The 19,881-nt window shown below is 43.7% G+C and overlaps 1 protein-coding gene across 4 annotated transcripts in view; it reads left to right on the top strand.

Annotated features, from left to right (window-relative positions):
* The window catches only part of TGFA (transforming growth factor alpha), a 108,318-nt gene that overhangs the window by 38,446 nt on the left and 49,991 nt on the right, over window positions 1-19,881 (top strand). For all 4 annotated transcript variants that reach the window (XM_023224007.3, XM_023224008.3, XM_023224005.3 and 1 more), the window contains exon 2: window positions 219-272. In XM_023224007.3, coding sequence (XP_023079775.1) covers window positions 219-272 — 54 coding nt within the window. The remainder of the gene's footprint in view (window positions 1-218; window positions 273-19,881) is intronic.

The raw sequence follows: 19,881 nt of genomic DNA, 5'->3' as shown, positions 1-19,881 counted from the left end.
AGTGCTTTTCATGGGCACTTTCTTCCTGCTTTTTCAACAAGGGGCCCCATATGCTAATTTTGCACTGATAGCCACAAATTATGTAGCCGAGCCTGTCTACCAGCCCCTCTGTAAAACCACCGAGCATTTGCCTGTCAAACGGTCTGCCCTCTAAGCGTCTGAGGACATCATTTGCCAAGCAGACTCTGACCTTTTCCCTCTTCTCCTCCACCCAACAGGTATTGTGTTGGCCGCGTGCCAGGCCTTGGAGAACAGCACGTCCCTGCTGAGTGGTGAGTGCAGCTGCCGTGGGTGTGTGGATGGTGTGTGGGAAGGGAGCGGGCCTGCTGCTGTGTGGAACCTCAAGAGCTCCCTCCCTGGCCTCCTGCCCACCAAGCACACGCCTATCCCAGAGGCCTCTCTGCTCACTCCTCAGGGGCGAGGTGGCACTCACTGGAAGGCCTTAACTGCAGGCCCAAGTGGGGGCTGCTCCTGGCCCCCTCAGGGGCCTCCCCTCCCTGTCTCTCTTCAGCTGTTCAAACAATTCCTGTGGGCAAGTGTGCAAAACAGGGCCTGCAGGACCCCAGAGCCCGGGGCCAGCCATGTTTTCCCCACTCTCGTAATAGTCCACCTGAAGTAGAACCCAGATTTCTGAACCCCCATCTGCTTCTGCCTGGTGACCTTTGTTTAGTTATTTTCGGTTTACATTTAATACTTGTAGTAAAAAAAAAAAAAAATCAGTATATATATATATATATTTTAAAGATCCCAAATCAAAATAGTGGAGAGCTTGGGACATGTACGAGGCAAACCACCGGTGGCCGGTGGTCACAGCACTGCAGGGGAGAAACCTCTGTTTGATTTGCATGTTGCTTTTGCTCTTTCTCCATGCGTATTAATATTTTTATGCAATTAGTCCTGGTGAGGAAAAAATGTGGATTCCTGCTTTTTAAGCTCAAATGTTGGGACTGTGCATTGTTCCATGTTGTTTGAAAGTCTTGAAATCTCTTCCCTTAAAATGTCATGCTGTCCCATTAAAGTGAACATGTGTGATTTAAGGAAACATTCCCACTGGATATTTATGGTGCCTCTAGTTTCTTAAGTTATGATGTTACCTATTCATACCTAGAAGCTTTTTCCTCCTTTTGGATTCTTTCCTCAGAATGCATCTCCGGAAACAGGAATAAATACAGATTTATGACCCTTGGTACAAACTGCCAGATAGCTTTCCGAGTGAACGGTGCTGATTTTTCCAGCAGTGTGTGAGTGCGCCAGTCCCACGACTCCCTAGTTAGCATGAAGTGTGTTTCGCTAACTTCTGCTCCCATCTGTTACTGCACTAACCCCCTGCTGTGTCTCCATAGTTATTTCAGGGAGGTTCCAGTGGGAGGGGCGGGTTTCTTATCTATTCATAAATTCTGTAGCCGACTACACTGTGTCCCTGGTACCTTGCTGTTCTCTTCCAGCCCTTTCCCTCCAAACCCACTGGAGGTGACACTGCCAGTCCCACTGGGTACCACTGCTGCCGCAGCCCCACCAGCCCCCCTTGCTACTGTTATCCTTGATGCGCTTGGACTCTTAAGGTGCCTAAGCCACTTGCTGGTCCATGATGACACAGGAGAAAATGCTTCTCCCACTCTGTGTCCTGCTTTGTTGGGGCTGGAGGTAGAAGGGTGTGATTGTGTCCACCCCAAAGCAGTGCTTCTGGAGTCCAGGGTCTACTAGGGTTTCCATAAAGCAGTACTTTCACTTTTTAATTACCTCCCATCCACAAAGGACTCAGATATGAACACATAGGGAGGAAGAAGAGGATAACTTAGTAACTCCATGCCATTCTCAGAATTGCCCCAACCCCCTTTCTGGAATGCACTTGCCCCAAGCTTCACCTTCTGTCCCTCCTACAGATAGACCTCTGGTGACTCCCCAAACACTAGAAAGTACTAGTACTCCAGCAACACTTACACACTGGGTATCATTTGAGAGAACCTGGACACTGAGCCAGTTGGGGGTTACCACTCATTTGATACTTGTCACTATTATCTCCAGGCATCTCCATGGGCTGAGAAGCCTCCTGTGTTTTCCTCACCCTCCCTGCTCTCTTCTAAGTCAAATTGGGTGGAACTGAGGTATAAAGGCCTTGAGATTAAGCCAGAAGGGGGTGATGGAGTCCTGTGCCCCAGGCCTCTCTCCCTAGTTTCCCACCTCTCTGGTGGAGCCTTCCTCCCGCTCCTCCTGATTCTCACCCTAAGACCTGGTAGGCCAAGAGCCAGGTGCTCTATTGAGTCAGGTGACAAGTTGCAATGATGGCGAGTGCTGACGCTGCCATGCATAGAGAAGGGGGTCCCCTTGGTTATTTGACACCCCCCTCCAAGTCTCCATCCATTCAGACAGACAAGAAAAGCCTAAGGGATGTCGCCCTTGAGCCTGTTCTCCAGGAGCCTGGCATAGCTCCTGCCTAGGCCTTTTGGGGTTCCCCAGGCCTTGCTGGGCGGATGTGGGCAGACCTGATACATTTGTCCAGAATGGGACTATTCTTTTTGCAGTCATGAACAACCTCTGTTCCATCTTTTCTTCCTGAACTTCTTTCTGTGAGAACATCTCTGAGGTTTACTTCCCTTCATTGTGATGTGTGGTCAGAAAACAGCAGGTGAACCCCTGCTGTGTTGCATATTACCCTGTAACTGGCTCGATGCCACTCTGGGGCCTGAGGTGGTCTGTGACAGCAGAGGCAGTGCCACACCTTCTAAAGTCCAGAGAGCCTCAAGCTCCCCGGGTTGGCTGGCAGTCTGCAGAGAAGGGAAGTGGCTGCCCGTCTGCCCTCTCTGTTGCTCTCTGTTTGATGGGTCACTGAGCTACAGAACTTGTGCCCCAGGGCCTTAGAGATTTAATGAAATTACTCTTTCCAGAGTTATTTACTCTTGGCCCTGCCCAGTGAGACCCAGACGTGAATCCAGAGAGGGCTGGGCCAGGAGAAAAGTCCAAGTGGTGATGACTGTGTTATAGTCACACCTCCAAAGGCTGGGGCTTTATGACTAGATCAGGCTTATGCTTAACTTTCTTTCCTTTAGGGTGACCTTCCTGTCTCCTAGAGGACTGCTCAGGCCCTGGTAGGCCTTCCCACCCCATCCCACCCACTCTCTTGTCACTGCACAGGGCTGAGATCCTGTGGTGGGCACAGCTCAAACTGGGGACCAACTCCCACCAGCCACACTCGCTGCCCGTCATTGTAGCAAGTGTGTGTGTATGTGTACTCAAGACTAATAAGTAAAACTCCCTGTTAACATTGTATTAGAGAAATCTTCATCCACAGAAGAAGAGAGAGTGAAATCAGTTCCTGTATACCCATCACCCAGCTTTGACAATTAGCATCATTCTGTCATTTTTCTTTGATCTATTCTCCCGATCTTTCCAATTTTTCCCTTTGGTGGGGTGTTTTAAAGCAAAGCCGACTTCACTTGTAACACTTCAATATGTATACCTAACAGATAAAGGCTTTTAAAATGTCACTGCAATTCCATTACTGCAATGATGATTCCTTTTTGTTAGATGCTCAGATATGGAAGGTAGATGATGCTGTATTTAATTTTGTACTACTTTGTTTTAAATGCGCTTACTTTCATGTTTTTGTATCTTGCATTCTACTTATATTTCTTTTCAGGTGAACACTGCTTTCATAAAACGTATTCCTGTCTCTGCTGGGTGACTTTCACATCTGAATGCCCCTAACTCCCAATGCTCTGGATGCTGGTGGGCTCCTTTACTCAGTCCCAGAATCAATCCAGAAACAAACCACCCAGAAAAATGTAGATGGTGTGAAACGATCCCCACCAGTTAGGTGTGAAAATGGGTAATTTTAGAGCAAAAGCTATAAGGACTTTGCCCATGATGTAAATTGGCAGGCCTTCTCACTCTAAGAGTTGACGGGAATGAGAAATAACAATGGATGTAAGATAGGTTTTGATACATTCCTGAGTGACAGCACTAGAGCATAGGGCAACAGGAATACTCAGGGTGAAGCCCTCACGCTTTAATGGAACATTACGGAGAGAAAACTGTCAACTCCGTGTGCTAATCAAAGGTGTCAAATGGGCTCAAAAGAACATGGGGCTTTCTTGTGCATTTTTTTTTTTCTTTTCTTTTTAGAAATGAAATCTTGCTATGTTGCCCAGACTGGTCTCAAATTCCTGGGCTCCAGCAGTCCTCCCACTTTGGCCTCCCAATGTGCTGGGATTATAGGCATGAGCCACCACGCCTGGCCTGTATTGTGCATTTTGGAAAAAAAAAAAAAAAAAGTTCTGTATTCTTATTACTTGACCATTGCTCTTGGCCTTTCTTCTGGACATTTCATTGGTTTCTTCCTTTCTCTAAGATCCCCAAATATGGAGGGAAGATGATGCCAGAGTTACAGGAAACTGGCATTGTCATTAATAAATGCTTCTCAGACAATTTGAGTGGGACAGCAGAGGGATGTGGTGCCTGAGGCTGGAGGTGAGAAATCATGGGTTTTGGGTCATTTGGTCTCAGTTTTTTCTGAGTTTTCTGAGTTGTGTTTTTTGTTTGTTTGTTTGTTTGTTTTTAGCTTTTTTTGCCCAGTCACTGGGCCAGTTAGTTTTCTGGTTCCTGTTTGGATTTGTTTCCTCATCTATTAGACTTGAATCAAAAGTGGCCTGTGAGATTTTTCACATGACCACACACTGATGGATTGGTAGAGAAGACTTGGAGAGCCGGGGTGGGGAGGGCTATAAGGCTGACTGCAGGTTTTTAGAAAGTACTGCACTGATCCATTGGTGATGCCAATTGTCACAGGCCCAAGGTAGGGAAGTGGTAGTGTCACTGACACATATTTGATTTTCTTGGAACCAGACGCTTTTTTACATTCAGGTTCAAAGATTCTAGTTGCTGGAACTATACAAAGGAGCAGGCTTTCTCTGCCTTCCCCTCAAGGAGCCTCCCATGCAGGTGAGAAAAGACAGCATGGGAACCCATGGCGGAATGTGTCACAATGATATGGGCAACCTTGGCTGACTGCTTAATGCATGATTTAGAAAATAGTTGCCATGGGAGTGAAATCAATAGTATGGCTGGGGACAGAGTATTTTTACCAGGTTGGTTGTCAATTTGTAAAGCATGCAGAGAAACATTAGCTGGAGGCAGGACAAGGGTGGCAGCACCTATAGCTTAGAACACCTGTCACACCCTCTCCAGGAAGGAGTTATGACCTATCTTCAAAAGACATCTTTAAATGTCCCTTAAGAGGGACAGAATGCACCCTGGTTAAGAAGCCGTTGGGTGGCTACTTGCTTAACCCTGAGAAATGATGCACAGTTCCCAGGCTGCCCATCTGGTTCTCAAATTTTCATGAGACTCACTCTAATGACCAAGGGGGTGTGGTGAGGGCATTACTCAGGCGCCTGGGAGCCAGCCTCCAGGCTTCCATCTGCTATCTTTCTGGCATGAGCTGGGTACTCAGGGCGGCACTTTAAACCTCCGAACTTCTGCTCCTTCCCCTGGCCTGTGTCTAGGGACACCCACCTGGAATCAAGGCATGTTTGAAGGCGTGCTTAATTTAGTGTCTGGGAGACTTCTGAGAGGTGAGGATGAAAGAACATGGAAATTTACGGTGCGGTTATTCATGGGGAATGTCACCATTAGCAGCTGGCTTACAGAGATGGTGATCAGATCTCAGTGGTGACCCTGGGCTTAAATACGTTGAGGTGGCAAGTTTGAGCTGGGGTTGCACAGGGGGAAGGCAGATGAGATTATAGGGAAAAGCCTTTGAAGGCTTTACTTGTTTGGAAAACAGGTAGAACGTGTGTCAGCCAGCAAGCAAGCGATCTGGTTATTGCTCATCTCGCCTAACAAAAGCTTTTCAGAACTGCGAACTGCTTCCCCGTTCCATTGTCTAGAGTTTTCCCACGTGGAGCTGAAGTCATTCTAAAATTAGAAGGCTCATGTGTTCTACCCAGGTACAACATTGCTCACCTGCTCCAAATATGTGTCTATAACACAAGACACTTGGTATGTCTTAGTTTGGGGATAAAACCACATATACCTATTTGTGCTTACTTTAAAGAATGCTTAGAAGAGCGTTAGGAGGAAATGAGGGATTCTTCCTTTCCTCTCCAAGATTTATCTTTATCGCCCACATTCTCATTTCACCTTCTCATTTCACCTTCTACTTTTTGCAAAGAAAATTGTGCTGGGTCAGTGCCTTTTGAGCAAAGGTTGCTCAGGGTAGTAGACAGAACACAGGATATGCAATTCAGAATCGTAATTCTGACTCACTGGCTGCAACACCTTAATAGAGCTCTTAAATTTTCTTGAACCTCATTTCTGCCATCAATAAAATGAAGGAGTGGAATGAAGTCAATGTCTTTTCAAACTGAGTTACAGAATCACTTTACGGATTATAACCAATATTTTTAAAAGTGGAACCGAATAGTTTAGAATAGAGAATTTTAGAGTACATTACATGTAGGAAGGACAGGTACCGTTTCATGACTCTTGTTTTATTTATTAATAGATTCATATATTGGCATTCTGCCTCACTTTACTTGCATGAATTACATCCATATCGCTTCTATAATTTCCAGATTTGATTTATTCATAAATAAGAGCGTAGACACTTGCAGAGTAAGTACCACAAATCTTTCTAGACCTATAACATTCCCCCTTTCATCTCCCTAGTTTTTTTGTTTGTTTGTTTGTTTGTTTTTGAGATGGAGTATCACTCTTGTCACCCAGGCTGGAGTGCAATGGCACAATCTTGGCTCACCACAACCTCTGCCTCCCAGGTTCAAGTGATTCTTCTGCCTCAGCCCCCCCAGTAGCTGGCATTACAGGCACCCGCCACCATGCCCAGCTAATTTTTGTATTTTTAGAGGAGACAGGGTTTTGCCGTGTAGGCCAAACTGGTCTCAAACTCCTGACCTCAAATGATTCACCCACCTCAGCGTCCCAAATTGCTGGGTTTACAGGCGTAAGCCACCGTCCCCGGCCCTCCTAGTCTTTTATAGTTGTCTTATCCACCCATAACTTGACAGCAGTTCATCTTCATTTTTCCAAAACTCTCTACTTATAGAAACAACAGCTCTTTTCTTATGCACAGATATTTCATTAATTTACATAATATGTAATTAACTTACATAAGTACAATAATGAGTACAGCTGACATAAACAGGTTTGGCAACAAATGCAAATGGCCTCTTGGTAAATATATAACCTAACTGTTGAAAACAGAAATAGGCTCATAAACTAGAGTAACCAACTGAGCTTTTGCATGCTGAGGGCATTGGTGCAGATGCTTTAGCAAAGAAATGGAGAGTATGGGGTTGGGCAAGTCAGGGGCTTGATTTAAGCAGAGCTCAGTTAATAGAGCATCTACCATCTTCGAAAGAGGCAAGGCAAATGACAAAACTAATGGATGTGGATATGGACATAGCCGCCTGAGAAATAGCTTAACATTAATAGTGAACTGAATTCCTTAGTATTAGTAAGTGAAAACTTAAAAATTGTGTATGCCCTGTGACCCAACTATTGCACTTAGGGATCTGTTTTACAGAACAATCAGATGTTAGGTTATTATCCAGTAGAGTGAAAAGTAGCCAATGGCAACAAGAGGGAAATAGTTATGGAACAGGTAGACAGACAGGCTACTATATAGCCCTTTAAAATCATGTTGATGAGGAATGTTTAAAGATTGAGAAAATGCACATGATATTTACATAGAAAAAGTAGTATATAAAATTGGATGATGTAACTCAAATTTATAAACTACACACAGAGATGCAAAAATACAGGGCATATAGTTGTTCACATTAATGATCTCTGGTTAATGAGACTATACATGAATTTCATTTGCATTGTGCTTTCCTGTTTTTCCAGTGTCTAAAAAGAAAGAAGAGGTAGTGGTCGCCCTGCAGGTCTGTTGGTCAGTGTGCGCTGAGTGCAGGCTACCTCGGCCTTGCAGTCCAGTGACTGCAGCTGTCTCCGAGGCTCAGGCAGTACAGCTGTTTCTAGAGCATGGGGAAACAGTGGTGCCCTGCATGAGGGACACCCATTTTTGTAGCTTGGCTCCCAGGCCTCATTCCTCTGCACAGCAGCCCTCACAGGACCTTTGGTGTCTGGATGAGTTGGCCCCAACATTTGCCACTTGGCCTCAGAAATCTGGGAATGTTCATCCAAACTCTTCTTCAGTGCCTGTGACTCCTAAATATTGATCCACTTTGCAGAAATTTCAAGTACTTAACACTTCTAGGTTTCAACAGAGAGGTTGGGCCTTTCTGGGCACCCAGGGCTATGGTCAGTCTCTCAAATGTGAAGACTCTGAAACCAGACAGTCCAAGTTCAAATTCCACCTCTGCCACTTACTAGCTGTGAGACCTTAGGCAAGATACTTAACCTCTCTGTGCCTGGCTTCCTTATCTGTAGAATGGGAATAATAATAGTGCCTATCATAGGGCTGATGTGACAATTAAGAGTTGACTATAAAGCATTTGCATCTGTTTGTATACCTCGCAGCTACTCTAAATGTTAGCTGCTGCTGCTGTTATTACTACCCTTACTATCATTACTGGTGATGCAGATAGTGTGAAGCAAAGCTCTACCTTTATGGTTACTTTTTGCCACCTGGAGGTAAGTCCTACTGTAGTGGTCTTACATTTCAGTGTGCATAACAGTCATCCTGCTGACTCTGTTGAAATGCAGATTCCTAGGCCCTTACAACATGCGATCCAGAAATCTGCATTTTTAGTCATCAACCACATTTTGTTAGAGTTCGATGGGAAGATGAGACTGAATGTTCTGTCCTTATAGGCTGAGATGCTCTCACCAGAAGGTGACAGCACTTCCCCGTCCCCCAAGTTCTTGCTTTACCTCAGCCAGGCAGTGCTGGTCGCTGGGAGTCTGTGAAATGTGTGTGACCCAGGACTGACTTTCTAGTATTCACCCAGGACTTTGGTAAAGAAAAGCCAAAAACCTCAGAACTTGGGCCACCTCAAACCTCAAACCTCAAACATCTTCTCTTTCATTGGCCTTACTGTGATGAAATGATGAACACGGTGGCTTTCTGGTAAACATCAGCTCTGTTTTCTGGCTGTGCAAACTTAAACTCCTGGCTTCTGAGTTCAGAGATTGACCTGGAGCATCTGGTTATTTACTGATGAAGAGACCTGCAGCTATTTTAATCCAGCGAGGCTCAGATGTCCCCACAAGCAGGCTCTCCCACCGTTTGCTTTATGGATTTGTTCAGAATCTCCCTTCCTCGTTTCCTATCTTGAAAGTTACGGCCCAATTACCTTATCAGAATGTGTAATGGAAAGTGATTTCACACATCTGGCCTTTTTATCACCAGGCTGCATTGACTGAAATGTTTCTTAAATACCAAAACACAGGAGAAAATGGATTAGATGAAGTAGAATGGAGGGCCTCAGTTCTATTCACAATGTAGCCTGGGGCTCAAAAAGGGAAAGTTTTTTTTTTTTTTTTTTTTTCCTTCCTAGTTGTCACTTAGCAGCTTCAGGAGGAATCCCTCTTTTTGGGTCTTTTTTCATTTTGACTTTTAGGGGCTTGGATTTAATGAACATCTCTCCCTGCCTTGCACAGTAGGTCCAGAAAGGTTTTTTTAAGATCTTGAAAATGAAACATGTCAGGCATTGCTATGAAATCTGCCACAAATGAATCTTCCTGGTGTTCTTAGGTATGAAAAATAGAAATATAATCACCTAACAGTCCATGGGAGCCTCTATAAAACTCAGTTTCTAGCAGGCTTTCTACCTGATATCCTGTTAAATAAACAGCCCAGCACAGTGAAAGGCTCTAGAAACCTAGATGCACACCTGAACAAATGATAACCAGATTGCAGTTGCCATTGTGGGCAATTTCTCAAGGTTTCAGCCCTTGATCAATGCTTCCCAACCTTTTTCAGAATAAAGATCCATTTTTAACATCAAAACTGTGTGAGACCCCACAGAGAGTAGTTGTGCTTTTACTATTAACCTAAATTACGTATATATATATATATATTTTTTTTTTTATTTTTTTTTTTGAGACGGAGTCTCACTCTGTCGCCCAGGCTAGAGTGCGGTGGCCAGATCTTAGCTCACTGCAAGCTCTGCCTCCCGGGTTCTTGCCATTCTCCTGCCTCAGCCTCCCAAGTAGCTGGGACTACAGGCGCCCGCCACCTCGCCCGGCTAGTTTTTTGTATTTTTTAGTAGAGACGGGGTTTCACCGGGTTAGCCAGAATGGTCTCGATCTCCTGACCTCGTGATCCGCCTGTCTCAGCCTCCCAAAGTGCTGGGATTACAGGCTTGAGCCACCGCGCCCGGCCTTAACCTAAATTATATTAAATAAATGAATAAACATGGTCAAAAGCTGCTATGAGAACTCAGTGACACTTTAAAATGAATTTGTATTTTATCAATCACAATAGTATTTATATAATAATATGAATTAACATTTATAGAGTACTCCCTATATGCTGGGTGCTGCTCCATTTAGCTTTATTTATTTCTACAACTCTAAGAAGAAGGTACTACTATTAGCTCCATTTTACAGTTGGCAAAATTGAGGCACAGAGAAGTTAAGTAACTTGCCCAAGGTCACCTAGTTAGAAAGTGGCAGAGCTGGGATTTAAACCCAGGTAACTGGTTGCAGAGTTCTAAGCACTTCACCACTATGTTTCAAAAATGTACACACACACAGATACACGTACATCTCACTCAGACCACAGATGTTATTTGAGGGGAGATTAACAAGCACTTTGCATTAAATAACTGTGTGACTCTCTTTCTTTCCCTTCTTCAAGACAGATTGGAAACCACTTTCTTGGGTTTTTAACCCTTCATTTCATTAAAATTTAGACATACAGCTTAAAGCCAGGTATGTGTGTGTAGAACTATGTGTGTGAGTGTGTACATGTATACATATATACAAATGCACATGTGAGTATATGCATGTATGTATATCTAAGCTTTTATTTTTATCTTATCACAAAACTATGGAATCTTTTCTGTGTGTATGTATATGTTTGGTTTTGATACAGAGTCTTGCTCTGTTGCCCAGGCTGGAGTGCAGTGATGCTATCTCAGCTCACTGCAACTTCCACCTCCTGGGCTCAAGTAATCCTCCCAATTCAGCCTCCCAAGTAGCTGGAACTACAGGCACATGCCACCACACAGACTAATTTTTGTGTTTTTTGTAGAGGTGAGTTTTTGCCATTTTGCCCAGGCTCATTTCGAAGTGCTGAGCTCAAGTGATCCACCCGCCTCAGCCTCCCAGTGTTGGGATTACAGGCATGAGTCCCCGTGCCCAGCCTGTATACATTTTCTTCCACTCAACAAACACTAACTTGTTTCCTGCAATGGACTTTGTTCTGTGGTGGCTAGGTTCTTATTATTATAAATGTTTTTGCACAAATCTGGTCACAAATAGATGTTTCCTAAAAGAGTCTTTTCGTGAATTGACTAAAGATGACTGTGTCAGTAGGCTTGTGAAGCACAGGGGATTGAACCTGTCAGACTCGAAAGTCACAGAGTCAGTGGGGATGAAAACACAGCCTTCCCTCTCCTTAGCTTGATTCTGTGCACAGAGCTCGCCATCTGCTAGCCACCTTGGGTGTATGTCCAAAGACGAGGCCTCTAGGTCACAGCAAATGCATCGTTTGATTTCCGCTTTTCATTAACATGTGAGGAAATCATGCCTTTTTATTATTTAAATTTGGCTTGATGAAAAGTTGCCTAAAAATAAAAACTCTAAGTATTTGGTAGCACAGTGGTTAAAGTCAGGAGCCAGATGACCTAGATAATCTTAACTGTGTCCCCTGGGGACTATGACCTTTGGCAAGTTTCTTAACCACTCTGTGCCTCAGTCCCCCATCTGTAACATGGAGATAACAGCAGAACCTACCCCACAGGGTCTCCGTGAGAATGAAATGAGAGAATATACCTAAAGCATTTAGAACAGGGCCAGGCTTACATAGGACACAGGTTAAGTCCTATGTAAGTATTTGTTATAATTATTTTCATTTAGATTTACAGAGACAGAAAGCAATAACATACAAGTAAGAAATGGCATCTGAAATACCAAGATGGCCCGAGCCAATTGATGGCAGAGACATGATTTGAGCTTAAAGTCATAAGGGCCATGACAGGATCAATCTCATGACTCAACACTAAGGAGTTATTTTCGACACTTAAAGAACAGATCAGCTGGGCATGGTGGCTCACGCCTGTAATCCCAGCACTTTGGGAGGCTGAGGGGGCGGATCACTTGAGGTCAGGAGTTCAAGACCAGCCTGGCCAACATGGTAAAATCCTGTCTTAGCCAGGCATAGTGGTTCGCACCCATAATCCCAGCTACTCGGGAGGCTGAGGCATGAGAACCACTTGAACCCAGGAAGTGAAGGTTGCAGTCAGCCCAGATCATGCCATTGCACTCCAGCCTGGGCGACAGCGTGAGACTCCATCTCAAAAACAAAAACAAACAAAAACAGATCAAAGGAAGCCACACTTTGGCTGTTGGGAAGTGGGGTCATGGAACCCGCTATTCCAGTATTTGCCAAAACACTGAGCTTTACTTTTAGAATTACGGCACCCAAAGCAGAGAAAACACACCCCTTCAGTGGTTTCCTTTACTTATGGGAGATGTGGAATGTTTTGCACTATTCCAGCAACAAGATTCAGGAGGAACATTGAGAAATTGGAGGGAACCACCAGAGCTGCTGTGTGGAAAGGCTGAAGGTCAGAGAAGCAGAGGCACGGGAGAGCAGAAGAGGAAGGTGAAGGAAGGTTTCAGCTCCCTGCAAGTGCCCAGCCACACAAGCACAGAAGTGAAAACGGCAGGACCATTTGCTTGAGGAAGTCATGTTCTCACTTGCTCGCTCACTCCATGGAAGCCCTTTTCACACTGTTCTTTAAAATACAAACAGGTTGCTCTCCTTTGGTGTGAAAGGGTCAGGGAGAGGTGATGATCACAGGTGGAGACTATTCATAGCACTTTATGTGGGAAAAGTTAGTGCCTAATTTCCTTTTTGATGTTAATGCTGTAAGAATTGAAGTGGGACTACAGGTTAGAAATGTATAAAGATGGAAAATAATTAGATCCTTAAATGGAGAGTATACCTAATTGGGGAACTAGAGCTATTTGGGATTACATTCTTTACCATCTGGGGGACAACGTGGAAGAAAATCATACCTGCTCAAAAAAAGAAAAAGTTCTTTGGTACCCTGGAGAAAGACGGTATTGTTATACTGAAGGGCTCTTTGGCCCAATTTAAGGTGACCTTCTCTCTTTCTTGTTTAAGCTATTTTTGTGAGTGAGCAGGAGGGCTTACTGCAGAGGGCTGTGCTGGGTATCAGAGATGAACCAAGGACAGTCATTGCCCTTGGGTTCTTCTCAGTGGTGAAGGTGACAAATGGAACTGCAAACCATTGCCTGAATTGAATGATTGCCTGCCAGACTTGTGAACAAAATTGTGTTAGGAAGGATGCAGGCTGTCCTCTCTTGAGGGCACTGAAGAAGTTTCCCTGGAAGAGAAAAAAAAGAAATTGCAAACAAAGAGCACTTTAAAATTTTTTTCTTTAAAAATTTTTTGGACAAAAAAACATGTGTGGTGTACTTGTTCCAATATATGAATACACTGGGGCATGGCCAAATCAAGCTAATTAACAGATGCATGAGTTCACGTACCTAAGACCCTCATCACATAACAAATACAAAAATCAACTCAAAATGGATGAAGACTTAAAAGTAAAATCTGAAACTGTGAAACTACTAGAAGAAAACAGGGAAAGAGCTCCATAACATCAGTCTCTGCAATTTTTTTTTTTTTTGGAGACTGCCTTAAAAGCACAGGCAACAAAAACAAAATAGAGAAAAGGAGTACACCCAATTCAAATGCTTCTGCACAGCTAAGGAAACAATCAACAGTGTGAAGAGACAACCTATGGAATGGGAGAAAATATTTGCAAACCGTACATCTGATAAGGGGGCTTATATGGAAGCCTACACAGGGAGTTCCCATATAAAGAACTCAAATGGCTCAGAGCAAGGGTGCCCAGGGCCAGCTCTTCTAGGAGAGAGAGCGCCTTTGACTTAGGATACAGTGGAGGCAGCACCAGACAGTCTGTTTTACTGCACTGGGGCAAGGAGCTGAGTTGAGCAGTTCTTCCTCCCTACTGGTCACGTTTTGAGTTAAAATGATCAACCTTGGTAAAGAGTATTGGTACTATAGGGCTATTCAAATAGTTGCTCTTGGAAAAAAATAGTACTGACTCATTTAGCCACAAGAATTCTCCAAAAGTACATTTTGCCATTAAGACGACGAGTTAACTTTTTTTTTTTTAAACTCTGCTTAAGTAGTATAACTTTGTGAGTGAATGTAGCCCCTGAACCAGGATGTTTGGGGAGAGAGCTTTGATGATACCAATATTTTAAAATATCAGTGTATTTTTATTGGTGTTGAAAGGCTGCTACTACTAAAAATCTGTCCTGGCTAACACGGTGAAACCCCGTCTCTACTAAAAAAATTAATTAATTAATTAATTAACTGGACGTGGTGGCGGGTACCTGTAGTCCCAGCTACTTGGAAGGCTGAGGCAGAACAATGGCATGAACCCGGGAGGTGGAGCTTGCAGTGAGCCGAGATTGTGCCACTGCACTTCAGCCTGGGCGACAGAGCCAGACTCCATCTCAAAAAAAAAAAAAAAAAAAATTGGCCCAGGGAGGATTCTCAGTTAATATTTTTGTTTTTAAGTAAAAGAGTTCCTGATGCCCAGGCCACTTGCATGCGGTACCTCCTTGAAGAGGTTGTCCCCAGAAGCCTCTGGCAGCTCTGTCTAGAACTGCATCGTCCAATATGGCAGCCGCATGCAGCTGTGGAGCGCCTGACACATGGCTAGTTCCAAAGGAGATGTGTTGAAAAATAGATACCATATACCATATTTTGGAGACTTAGTACATTAAAACTGAATATGTTATCAATAAATGTTTATATTGTTTGTTTATTGAAGTCACACTATTTTGACCTTATTTAGTTAAACTAAATACATTATTCAAATCAATTTCACCTTTTTATCCTAAAGGTGGCTACTAGAATATATAAAGTTACTTATGCGGCTTACATTTATTTCACAGTTTCAGAACCTTGTAACACATTTGTTTTCACTCACATCCTTTCCTTCAATCCTGGGTTTCTCCCCAAATGCCAGCCCCAGGGTCATCTTTCCTCAGTCTCACCCCAATATTGTGCTGCAGCCAGATGTTGAGTGCTTTCTCATGTCCCCCCTGTACTTGTGAAAATGCCCTGCATAGGGATGAACCCCTAGTGCAATGTCTGACACAATAGATACAAAATAAAAGTTGAGCAAATAAATGAATACTAGCTCTCTGTAACTCACAATTTCTTTATAAAGAAATGAAGTGCAGAAAGTTAATATGGCATTGAGGTTACTTCTAAAAGTGCAGACCACAGGCTGTTGGCATAAGAATCACCCAGAATGCTTGTAAAAATTAGGATTTACTCCAGACTAAAAGGTTCAGTCAGAAGATGTTAAATTATGCTGCAGTGACAAAATTTCACTGGCTTAACAGCAGGTTTAACTCTCGGTCACTCGGTGTCTACTCTGGGCCCTGGGATATTCCCCAGGAAAACTGATAGTTCAGGTTAGAGCTCCATATCAGCAAGTGGGATCCACCGGCAGGCTGGGTGCTCCCGCCTAGATATGCGTTACTTGTCAGTGCTCACATTTCATTCCCTGAAACAACTCATATGGCCATACCTAGCTCCAAGGAGATGGGGAAGGTCTCTGCATACCTAGAAGTAGAGGTGAGTGTATATTGGTAAGCAATGGGAATGTCTGCTTCACAGGCCAAATGCAAATCTCAGAGGGAGGGTCTGGGGATCTGCATTTTTAACTCCCCTGGTGATTCATATTCACTGTAAGTTTGAGGACCATTGAGTAGAACAAGAGTTCTCAACTATGGCTACACATTAGCATTACCTGGGGAGTTTTAAAAACACTAGTGTCCTGGCCCCACCCCAGACATTCTAATTTACAGGGCCTGGGGATGGCATCTAGGCATCAGTAATTTTTAAAACCTCCCCCAGGGATTCTAGTATGCAGCCAGGGTTGAAAACCACAAGTGTAGGGGAAAAAGAGGGAAGGACTCTGGAATCCTGACTCTTAACACAGACCAAATCTGGTTTTGCATGTCTGTTGATGGCAGTAAAGATCAAACGAATGTGAAAGCATTTGTCAACTATAATATAAAACAAATAGTGGCCATTATACACTGGCAGGTGTGGACTTTTATGCAAACTAGATCTGTGCAAGCTGTCATATATGTATGACATGATCTCACTGCCACACATAAAACCAGGAGAGGAGGGGCAGCATCCACCACACCTTTGCACCTGCCACCTTTTATAGTCAGTAAATGGGTGGTCCCTTCTACCTCCCCTCCCCTCCACTTATCTTGATGATAAAGGAGATAAAGAGAAGAAAAAACTCATTCCTTGTCTTGATTTTTTTCTCTCCAGCCTGTTCCAAAACCCTTAGCCCAAGCCCTGTTCCCTTACTCTCTGTTAACCTGAAACTACTGGTGCCTCAAACCTCTGGTCTTCTGCAACCTCATCTCCTCCTCTTCCTGCAGCCTATTTCCCACCTGCCACCTAGTCCCATGCCAGGAAACGCAGGGCCCTGGGGGAGCCCCATGCCTGCTGGCTGATGGCTTGAACAGCATAAGGAATCCATATTCTCAGAAAATTTGTGCCCAACATTGTCCCTGGTGGTATTTTTAAGAATGGCAGATTCAGCAGCACTCTGAGAGATGAGGTATGCAATAGGTAAGACCAGCTTTTGTGAGCTGCTCCAGCTCTGTCACCCACTTTTTATAACATTCTGTTTCCTGTGGATTCTGAGATCTCACCAAATGATTTGCAAACAAGCTCTTGGAATGCTACTGTTATGTAAACTGGAAATTGTACCGACAGTCAGTTTTCTCTGGTCATAAAAATCCCACATTGGCTTTCTTCCATTGGCAGAGCTAAGAGTTAATGCTGGAATAAGCTGTTTTTAGTTATTTTTTCTCTTGTGTCTAACAATTTTCAAGGCAGAACAATGCAAGAGTACCTCAAGTAAATAACTGTAACACCTTTTGTGAAAAATACAGATTTGTGCATTCTATATGAATTAACTTTAAAAAATGATGGAAAGAATTGCTCAGCCTGGATAGCTGTGATATAGGTTCTGTAAAACGATTCTTACTGGTCAGGCTGACATGGCCAAGGTTCTTGGTAGTGGAAGTTTTATGTCAAGCAGCAGATCACAGGTCATCACCGCCTTTTCAAAAGCTGGAGGCCACTTTCTCTTGTCCTACCCACCATCCTGACCCTCCTTTCTACAGCTGGTTCTTAATCAGAAGTTAGCAGGGCTGGGATGCAATGTGCCCAACAGAGAAGATGCTCAAGGAGCTCAGCTCCTTGTAGGCAATGACCACTGGTGCAGGCTTTTCTTATTTCAGTGCCTCTCATATAGTAGGTGCAGAAAGTGCTTTTCATTATTTTATGCATGGTGCTAGGTCTGCTTGTGGACCTTGGAGATTCTCTGAATTGAACAGAAATGCTTAGCAATCTTAAAATGAGCCTCCTAAGTTAAGATCTATGTCATATACTTTGTTGCAAAGAAAATAGTTAAAAATGTGTGTAAGCTTCTGGTTTAAATGGCAAACCCAATACTGCATCCGTCATATCAACAGCTACGAGAACATACATAGTAACATACTCTTGGAGTAAAGTCCAAGCTCTCCCTTGCTCTGCAGAGCCCTGCCAGGTGCAACACCCATTCCCTCCCTATCTGTGGCTCCTACCTGTTCCTCCTTACTTTCTATGCTCCAGTTCCCTGGACTCCTTTCTTTTCCCCAGATGGATCAGGTCCTTCTCTAACTTCTAGGCTTTGCCCTTGCTCCTCCTCCTGCCTGGAATGCTCTTTCCCCAGTTTTTCCAGTAGCTGACTCATTCATGTCTTTGGGTCTCAGATGTACTTCACCATTCCAGAGAAGTTTTCCCTGCATGGTGATTCTGGCAGTAGCTCTTCATCACGTCTCTGTGCATTTCCTTAGTAGCACCCAGTGCTGTCTATAATGATTTGTTTATTTACTTATTTGCCTGCCTCCTCCATTAGACTTAAGTTCCTTGAGGGCAGGGACCTTGTCTGTCTAGTTAATTAATGGATCCCCAGTGCCCAGCACAGTGCATGACACATACAAGACACTTGATATTTTGTTGAGTGAGTAAATGAATGAAGGAAGTAAAGAAGGAAGGAACACTATGCACCATACCAAGTGCTTTATATCACCCATTTCGTCTTTATAACATTCCCTATTGATTCATGGGGAAATTGAGCCCCAGAGAGTTTCAGTGACTTGCCCAAGGTCAGAATTAGTCAGTCACAAAGAGCCAAGATTTGATCTCAGGTTTGTCTGCCTACAAAGGTTTGTGCCAGAGTCAGGTCTGAGGTTATGGTTCAATATTAAGTTTTTGCCTCTTTCTGTATCTTCATAGGTATAATAGCAGAAAGTATTCTGTTTTTTTCCTATGGCTCAAAATGTTTGGTCCACGGCCTTTGAAATAGGTCCTTTCCTGCTATTTTCTGCAAAAGAACTTGGTGGTAACCAGAAAGCATTCTGTTAGGAGCATATCTTGGAGGGAACTGTGGAGATGTGCTTGAGAGTGAAGATTATGAGTGACTCTTATTTGAGAAGCAATATGTGTCTTAAAGTCTCATTTATAGAAAACAATAAAAATAATTTATGGCGGCAACTGGAAAGCAGTGCCCAAGCTTCAGATAACAGTGACAATGCTCTGGCAGCACCACCTCCTTCCCCCAGTCTCGGGGCATTCCGGTTCACATATATGGGTGCGGCAGCAGATTTGCAGTGTTCAGCTGAGATCTCCATGGCAGCCAGGCTCCTCAGTGCTCAGGAGCCTCTGGTTGGAAAAGAGACAAATCACTATTTCTACAAATTATATCAGTATATATCAAGGAAACACACACGAACCTCCACAAATGCCTATTAGAAATCTTAAAAGTAGCCAGTAGGGTGCAAGTAAGAAAACAGTCAGTAGTTTTCCTATAAAACATTAATAACCGATTAAAAATTATACTGAGCAGCAGGGAAAAACGGGGAATTATTATACTATTCAAAGGGTAGCATGTTCCAGCTATGCAAGATGAAAAAGTTTATTGATCTTCTGTACAACATTGTGCTTATAGTTAATGATATTATACACTTAAAAGAAACCCCCTCAAGGCCAGGCGCAGTGGCTCACGCCTGTAATCCCAGCACTTTGGGAGGCCGAGGCGGGCGGATCATGAGATCAGGAGATCGAGACCATCCTGGCTAACACGGTGAAACCCTGTCTCTACTAAAAATACAAAAAAATTAGCTGGGTGTGGTGGTGGGCACCTGTAGTCCCAGCTACTCGGGAGGCTGAGGCAGGAGAATGGCGTGAACCTGGGAGGCGGAGCTTGCAGTGAGCCGAGATCGCACCACTGCACTCTAGCTTGGGCGACAGAGCAAGACTCCATCTCAAAAAAGAAAAGAATCCCACTCAAATGACAATAATCATAGTAACAATAAATATACTGGAGAGAATCACCTTCAAAATAGTTGTAAAATATAGACTATAGACCAAGTAGAAATAATCTTTAAAAGATGTGTCAGAATCTATTTGAAGAATACCATAAAATTTCCTTTTAAGGTAATTCATTTGACTAATAGAGAGACCTGTGCCCCTGGGAAAGCAAAAGGTTATAGAACTGTTCTTCACATTATTACTTTAGAAATCCAAGACAGTTCTAGTTACTCTTTCCACAGGATTAGGATGAATAAGGGGGAACTTAA

Source organism: Piliocolobus tephrosceles, chromosome 15 (genome assembly GCF_002776525.5).
Source record: "Piliocolobus tephrosceles isolate RC106 chromosome 15, ASM277652v3, whole genome shotgun sequence".
Classification (NCBI taxonomy): Eukaryota; Metazoa; Chordata; class Mammalia; order Primates; family Cercopithecidae; genus Piliocolobus; species Piliocolobus tephrosceles.
This window is presented reverse-complemented; position numbering and strand designations above follow the sequence as displayed.